This window comes from Epinephelus fuscoguttatus, linkage group LG15 (assembly GCF_011397635.1).
Source record: "Epinephelus fuscoguttatus linkage group LG15, E.fuscoguttatus.final_Chr_v1".
NCBI lineage: Eukaryota > Metazoa > Chordata > Actinopteri > Perciformes > Serranidae > Epinephelus > Epinephelus fuscoguttatus.
Window position 1 is genome coordinate 18766117 of NC_064766.1, and position 8609 is coordinate 18774725.

General features: G+C 39.6%; 1 protein-coding gene across 1 annotated transcript; it reads right to left on the bottom strand.

The window, feature by feature from the left end:
• Positions 1-2940: 2940 nt before the first annotated feature.
• Positions 2941-5426, bottom strand: LOC125902015 (gamma-crystallin N-A-like). The gene is made up of 4 exons (XM_049598101.1): positions 5343-5426; positions 4872-5120; positions 4269-4414; positions 2941-3207 (listed from the first exon to the last, which is right to left on the bottom strand). The coding sequence occupies exons 1-4, from the start codon at positions 5361-5363 to the stop codon at positions 3072-3074; spliced, it is 552 nt and encodes a 183-aa protein (XP_049454058.1). The 5' UTR covers positions 5364-5426; the 3' UTR covers positions 2941-3071.
• Positions 5427-8609: the final 3183 nt, after the last annotated feature.

An 8609-nucleotide genomic window follows, 5' to 3' on the forward strand; every position in this document is an offset into this window, starting at 1 on the left:
GCATTATATTGCTATATTTTGTCTGCTTAAATATCTCACAAATAGTGTGATAAATTCTGTTTTTTTTTCCTATCTGAATGATCTTTTATGCACAAGTACACACTCATATATTTAATATACAATATACAAACACAATTAGCCACTTCTTACAAATTCAACATATAAATGTATCAACTCCTACATTATGTATCCTACAAAATATAGTTTGTATTATCTCACAAATAGTGTTATAAATTCTGTTTTTCCCCATCTGAAGGATCTTTTATGCATAAGTAGACACTCTCTGTATATTTAATGTATAATATACAAACACAAGTAGCCTGTACTGACAAATTCAAAATATAAAATCAACTCCTACATTATGTATCCTACAAAATATAGCATGTATTATACTGCTGTATTTTTGTCTGTTTCAATATCTCACAAACAGTGTAATCTTTCCTATCTGAATTATCTTTTATGCATAAGTAGCAGTGCTAAAAATAGCTGACCTAATTTGGAGTAACAGGATACAATAAATGCTATTTAAAATGTATTCCCTCTAATTACTCATTTCACCGCCAGACAGAGTTAAATATAAAATACATCTCACACAGCAAAACTAAATTAGAGCCAAAGCATTGCTCATAATGAACTGCCAAGCATTTTTATTTGTATTATTATCACAAAACAGGAAGTGTGTGACCACAAACAAAAAAATCCCCAATTTCAAAACACAATGTTCTGTTGATAAGTGCTATATAATCTCTGGCATGACATTTAAACAAAAGGTGACAATGGATTGGTCAGCCTGCCCACTCACCCAGTCTCCCAGCCAACAGACAATCAGTTTTAGAAGTATTTCCCTCATAAAGGTTAAGGTTCAAGTCATTTTCCTCCGACTAATTGGGTACGCTTCTCTTTCGTAATCTCCCCACTTAAGAAGACAGGCATACCTCCGTTAGAGCAAATAATCAGGGCTTATTAATGAAACAAAATGTCTATAATGATGAAATATGGCACACAGTTTGCTTTGTGTAGTATTTAAGACACACTTTTATATAAAATAAAAAATCCAGAGAGAGAATCAGCAGTGACATTGTTAAAAATGCCATTAAGCCTCGCTCACCAGTCCCTCTCTCTCGTCTTTGACATCCAGACTAATGGCATGTTAGTGACACCCAGACAATTCATGCAGCAAATGGCCCAGGAATAAGGTTAGCCATATGTAATCACCCTTAAACTAGTGCCGCTGAGTGTAACTCAAGACAAAGCATTTCCTCATTAAGCTACCCTATATTGACCCCGTAACTCGATAGAGGCCATGAGCGAAACCTTGTAAAGATAGGTGTTCTGTTGTCATGACAGTTGGAAGAGAAAGCACATGAGTGCTCATTAAAGGTCCACCGGCCACATCCACCATGTGACAGTCCTAAAAGAATGAGAGCACGGGGGAAATGATGCAGTGGTGCATAAAGAAACATGAAACTATGAGGTAATATTGTTAAAAAAGGCTGTTAAATTCAACTTATGCCACTCTGGTGTTACTTATACTGCACTGTACGTGTCATAAATGCATGCTGTGCGCACAAAATGATGAAAAGCTGGATATAAGCTTGCTGGACAAACTAAATTCAGGTGGATAAATGGGGAATGGACGGCATTTATTAATACATTGTTCAGAATTAGTGTTTCTGCTCTTCTTTTCCTCTTTTTTTTAATTCAGGGGGGAAAAAAATCCAGATTTTTCCATGTGTTTTTGTCGCTGCTGTTGAAATCCCTATTGTGTTCACTTTGAAAACCCTGAGGTGAGTGTCACGACTTCACAGTAAAATAGATAAATGACACTAGGTGGTAGCAGAGCTCCCCGGGGCAGGTGCAGATACCGCTTCAACCTGTGCAATATTCTTCTTCACCCTTGATTTATAAACTGTATATGCAGGGGAGGGCACACATAGTTTCTATTGTTTACTGCAGACTGCCAAGCACTCACTGGTATGAGGGACTGACTGTTAAAAAGGTCGGCGACTGCTTTGTTGTGTCTTTGTGAGTTTTAGTATGAGCACTTTGTTGTGTTTTTATCCTTTTTTTTTTTAACCATGAAAGCTGCAGTTGGTAAATTTTATGGAAATAACTTTGTGTTATATTTGCTGAAACGCACTATATCCTGAAAGAACATGAGACAGATACTATGTGAAAAAGTCATGTTCATGAGCAGTGAGCAGCTGCATTAGAGACTCCTGGGCTCTGATTGGTTGTTTTCATTCAGGTGCGGTAAGGCCTTGGGATGGGGGGGAGCCCTTTTGTGTGGAGTTTGCATGTTCTCCCCATGTCAGCGTGGGTTTTCTCCGAGTACTCCTGTTTCCTCCCACAGTCCAAAGACATGCAGGTTAGGTTATAATAGGTGACTCTTAATTGCCCATAGGTGTGAATGTAAGCATGAATAGTTGTCTGTCTCTATGTGTCAGCCCTGAGATAGTCTGGTGACCTATCCAGGGTGTACCCCGCCTCTCGCTCAGTGTCAGCTGGGATATGCTCCAGCCCCCCCACCCCCCACCCCCACCCAACAGTGTCAGCAAACATTACACAAGTTTTTTTTTAAATATTTTTTTATAAAGTTACCAGCTACATCTTTAAAACCATTTAATTTCCTTCCTGGATGTATCAAATGCAACTCTACCTATGCATTGATCTGTTTAGTGGTATCCAGAGTATCTCATGTAACTTGGTAATGGATCCATTAGTATGAGGAAAAGGTTTCGTACTTATAAGAGAGAGCAATTACCTGAATCATAGCCTGTAGCCATCTCGACAATGAAATGTGATGGTTAAGTTAAGAGTTTCACACTGAGTGGGCATAAAAGGAGAAAAAAAAATGGAAATAAGATTGAAGATAGTGTAGGATCACTACTTTATTCGTCCTTTGAATAATTCAGTACAAAAATAAAACAACAAGCAATGTCAAACATTTTCTTCATCTTTTATTATGTTACAGCCCCACAGAGTCAAATTACTTGACGGAGTGGTGTGTTTTTCCTCAGTGGATGACCTCATCCCTGCAGCTGTCACGTTGCCAGTGACGATGAGATGCTTTAGAAGTAGTTTGCCACCCTGCGAATAGACTGGATGTTGGGGTTCTCTGCCTGCCACTCTGTGTGGCTGCAGTAGTTTCCTCTCTCCACGATGTACATGCGGCCACGGTAGTTAGGCTCCTCGTACAGCACCCAGCTGTTTGGGAAAATAAATAATAACACTGAAATACATTTTAAATTAGGATTGTACATTTAAAATGTTAAATGTGCAATATGTAGTGGAAGTCAGGGGATAGAAGGTAAAGATTATGACATATTTCGGACAATATTTGACCTGGCTTATATATTGTTAAAATTAATGTTTATGGTTTAAGAAAAAAAAAAAAAAAAAAAAAACATTTTCTTACCGCTTGTGGTATCTAGCAATGCAGATAATTTGGGCTTTATTTTCCCAGGTTCTAAGTTTTAGTTTGTTTGTTTGTTTTTTATTGAGGTTTTTTTTTGAGGAGTTTACGCATTTTTATTTTTATTTTAAATAAGATTAAAAAAAAGATTAATTTTTTTTAAAATAAGATTGAATTTTTCAAAAAATTTGATGTAATTTTTTAGCTCCTTTTTTTTACATTTTAATTTATTTTATTTTTTTTCTTGGAGAGCGTATTTTATATTCGACATAAAGTGTTGAGACTGGAGGGATGTCAGGAAATAAGGGGAGAGAAAGACGTACAAATTGCCATAAGTGCTTCAGGGACATCCTGGTTCATGGTCAATGCCTTAAAAACATCTTTTCCCCAATGGGCATCCACCTCTAAAATTTCTCATGTCACCCAAACATAACGCAGGTCAATGGAATTTCATTTGTGGTGCTAAAAGCACCAAGAAATGACATTCATCTTATAGACGCTGCCAGAGTAACAAGGACACTGTTTCTAGAAGGAGATGCTGTTGAAGAGGCAAGTGAGAAATTATGCCTCTTTTTTTTACGTCATCCCCTTTTCTCTCCTGACAATAAAGGCTGAAATTCCTAATAAAATAAATCTAAAACAAAAAAGAATTTTGTGTGAACTGAGTCTTAGACAGAATCACATTGTAATTAGTTTCACAGAAGTCCCCTTCAGGTTTGGGCTGAGCTTACAGTGTCTGGCTCTGTTCCTGTATTACAATAACCTAGAATATTCTAGCTCATGTTGGTGATTATGTGCTCTAAGCAGAAATCAAACAAACTAATTGTCCCTCTGCTGCTGTAGAGATACATACGCTCCATCTCCATAAACCTTGAGGGAGTTGACGCAGTTCTTGGTCAGGCCTCGTGCTTGCAGGAATGGGCAGTCGTCACACAGCTCCACGCACTGGCCTGCAAAGTTGTCTCCCTCGAACAGCTCCATCCTGTAGTGCTCTCCATGCTGGAGGAGAATAATGACATGCCCTCTCACTGAGTCATAACAAAAATGTTCGCCTTCAACTCGCTGCGAAGGACCAAGGCCTCCTCCTTTCTGCGACAGGGGCCGTATTGTGCTCATAGAGGGCGATATGTATAGCCCAGCTCTACATTGTGTCTCAAGTGCACTTAATGTGTGATTTACTTTCAGCTGATGGCATTAATATATGATGTGAAAAGCTACACGTTGGTAATAAGCCTCCGTGCTGCACGACTAATTCCTGCAGCATTATAAAACCAGAGTTATTAAAATCATTCACACTTTATTTGAAAAACAGATGTGCACAAATGAGGCCACACATATGCCAGTCTGCAAAGCTTTTTTTTTTTTTTTTAACAACCAAATATTTGTCTGTCTCTGGGGTCTCTCTCTCTCTCTCTCTCTCACACACACACACACACACACACACTCTCTCTCTTACCATCCTGATTGGCCTGCAGGAGCCCATGTGATCATTATGGGCATTCCAGCGCTGGAATTCGGGGTACTCTCCGTGCTCCAGAATGTACTGTTGGCCCTTAAAGTCTGGGTGGTCAAAGCAGACGAAGGCCCCGCTCTCCACGCGGACAGAGTTGACCCTGTTCATGAAGCCACGGTCCTGGAAGTTGTCGCAGTCACTGCAGATCTCCAGCTTCCTCCCAGTGAAACATTTCCCCTCAAAGAACACGATCTGTTGTGTTTTTTGCCACACCAGTGAGGATTAAAATTTGTATCTCTTAACAGATAGTTGTATGGAAAATGCTGCAGACAGTCAGAGACATATCTAAAAGCGCTATCTGAAGTCAAACCAGTCAGCTACATTAATGCCTTTGTGATTGATATTTGTGTGTGATGCACATGAGTAAGTTTGGGAAGGCTGTGCTGTGACTGCATCCCTTGTTGTGGTACTCACCTTTCCTGAGTACTGAGACATTTTCCACTGTTAGCTGTTCCAAACTAGTCACACAGTCTAAGAGTGGAAAAATTTGGACGCCCAGATATATATGGCTGACAGAGAGTGTGGTGGTATCGCGAGGCAGAGGCAACAAAAGCACAACAATGGGGGGTTTAGACATTTTGCCACATGGACAGTTTCCCTTACATGTGCCACTGCTGATATTGGAGTTTGGCTCTGGGGGAGGCGAAACAATAGAGTGAGAGGGATTTTGCTATGATTGGGCTTTGGGAGTGATGTTGCTCTGAGTTGTGGTTGCAGAGTAATATTTGGGTGGCGTCCAGACAAGGGGAGGCAAAGAGGGAAAACAAACAGAGAGGGAAAGTAAAGCAGAGGTGAAAGGACATGTATGACCCAGAGCAAACAAGAAATCTGTCTCCTGACAAGTTGGGAGAGTAACTGGGAAAATGTAGAAACAAAGAGGTGTGGTCCCAGTCTGAGATTAATGGTAGCACAGCAAGCGTCATACTCCAAATTTCGGATCACTCTGTGTTGTTTTTCTGCTGCTGATCCAGGCAGGATACCTGGACCTACTTAAACCCTGACCCATGGAAATTTCCCTCCTGTTGCAACATCAAAGACATCCAGTATTAAGGTTAGACAGGTGGAGCTGGATACTAAACAGATAAAACCTGCTTTTAATGTACTGTACAACTTCAGGCCCCCCTCTTTCTCTACCAACAGTGGCGTAGAAGGGAGATAAAGCACACATTTGAAATGATTTATTGCACTTGAGTGGGTTTTAAGAGATTAGAAAGTTCAACAAGGTTTGACATACCCACTAAAGCAGTCAATCGAAGCCGCAAGAAGTGTAAAACGTTTGTCTCGGGTGTGTAGATTTAAGAATCACATGAACTTTTGCACCTAATGTAAATAGACGTCAGTTCTTTTTAACAGACTACATATTTCAGCCAGTCATTCATGTATTGTATTCTGAACTGGACTTAAAGGTCAAGTGTGAAGGATTAAATGGGATATATTGTCAGAAACGGAACATAATGTTCATATGTTTTCATTGGTGTAGAATCACCAGAAACTAAGAGATGTTACCTTAGAATGAGTCATTTATGTCTACATACGGAGTGGGTCCTTATCTGTCATGTTCTACAGTAGCCCAGAAAGGACAAACCAAACACTGGCTTAAGAAGGGGTCATTAGTGTTTACACATTTTCAAGTTTTGTAGGTCTCCAACACACTTGGCACACGGGAGAAGTTTAAGTTGGTTGCAATCTGCAACCTCACAGCTAGATGCCACTGTATCCTACACATTAGCCCTTTAAATTTGAAACAGACAGCAGGTTGTGTTTCCAGGCCACCACTGTTGCAAAGACAACCAGATTACCTTCTGATTTTCTTAGAGCTTAAAAACACTGATTTTGTTTTCCAGTTACTTCAGTTGTTCCACCAACTCCTATTTCCCTATTTCCATAACAGGTGCTTGTAACTGCAAAGAACTGACATTGATACTCTTCGGCATGGGTGTAAATATAGACAGTGTAGGCAGTACACTGGGGCCCATGAGGTGGGGGGGCCATGGAGAGAGTGGGTGTTGGGTCCCCAAATGAGTGACTGACAACTCGGAAATATGTCTGTTCAAAGAAGAAATCTCTTTAAATTAAAAAAAAGTGCCATATTTGCTTTTACCTCTTGAGACCTCAACTTTTGTTTGGTATGTATTTTTAATTTCTCCTAGCTATTTGGGATTGGTAGGACCTGATAAGTATGAAAACCTAAACAAGCCCAAATGTCCTCAAATGAGCCAATAATAAAGTCCCAATGTCCTCAGAGGATTACTTTCTAAGTAATTGTGTCTTAGCTTGTTACTGTTACTAAAATTGATCGAATTTGTTGCCATATCAAACATACACACATTATTAATCATAAATAAACACGGTTCAATCATTAAATGTGACTTGGCAGAGATGGCTGCCATCTTGTTTTTATGTGGATTAGTGTATTGTGCTCTTTCTACCACTAGATGGCACCAAAAAGTGTCCACGGACGAGGACAACAAGCAGAATTCATGTAAAAGGTCAAGTAAACACAAAATGTGATGTCCTCATATGATGACACAAGGTCTCAGGAGGATACATGCCCTTGAAAAAGGTAAACCCATCTTCGTCATGTTTTTTTTTCCCTTTCCTTTTTTGTTGTTGGTAAAATAGTCAGTAGCATCTGTAACAAAATGATATCTTCTTCCAAATAAAATAAAGGAAATATCTGCATGCACTAGGGCCCTTCACAATAGCATGCACTGGGGCCAGTTGCAACTACCTTACACCACTGCTCTTTGGTAACTGGGGCTAGATACCGATAGTTATCAGGCAAAACATAAGCGCCATACTCTTCCTGTTTTGGTCGTGCAGAGGTTGATGCAATTCCTTTGTGCCATATAAAGGCTTCATTTTCCCTGGAGATTGTGGCAGACAAAGCTGAATAGTGAAAATGAGGCTTAAGCAGGATTTATAGTTGTGTGGCAGACCCGACGCCATAGCCTACACACATGACCTACACAGTTGTGAACATTTATACTTGTGCTGGTGTGTCTGTGTCACTCTGCAGTTACACCTCCAAAACACTAGTTGGCGGCAGAGGTTTGAAGAGCTGTAAAGTTTAGCTGATTCAAAACACACATTAAACACGGCTTAATAGAAACAATTTCAAACACAAGTACACAAATCAGCTTCACTATAACTCACAGCATTCACAGACAAAGCACTTGTCTTTATCTGGACACATTTTCCCACAAATACAATATGCTAATGTTTTTAGCACAAGCCTATGGCATTTTACATTGTATAAATTAGCCTAGCACCTAGCGATCTTTTCCTCCCATATGAAATCAGGGACAACAGCAACATTTAACAAAGGTAACGGCATATAATTTGGCTCCATTACAACTCACAAGGTTCACTGACAAAACAACTGTCTATTACTAAAATCGTTTTCCAAACAAATACAACATGCTAACATTATTAGCACAAGCCTATGGCATTTTACATTGTATAAATTAGCCTAGCGACGAGCGTAGATTTCCTCTGCTCATATGAAGCCAGGAGAAATCACACACAAGACTAAAAATGCTATCTTTGTGGAGGCTTTATTGTCTTCACAGTTTATTGTTTCTTATCTGTGAAATTAAAGTAGGCTGAATAACAGCTTTGTTTCCACTGAGGGAAATGGTGTCAGTTTACAGAAATAGACAGGAGGTCTGCATCGCCGGG

Excerpts from the sequence above, each read along its gene's own strand:
- LOC125902015 (XM_049598101.1), bottom strand. The coding sequence starts at position 5,363 with ATGTCTCAGTACTCAGGAAAG. Across the intron at positions 4,415-4,871 it reads CCTGCAGGCCAATCAGGATG|CATGGAGAGCACTACAGGAT; the intron begins GTAAGAGAGAGA and ends ATTCTCCTCCAG. Across the intron at positions 3,208-4,268 it reads AAGGTTTATGGAGATGGAGC|CTGGGTGCTGTACGAGGAGC; the intron begins GTATGTATCTCT and ends TTTCCCAAACAG.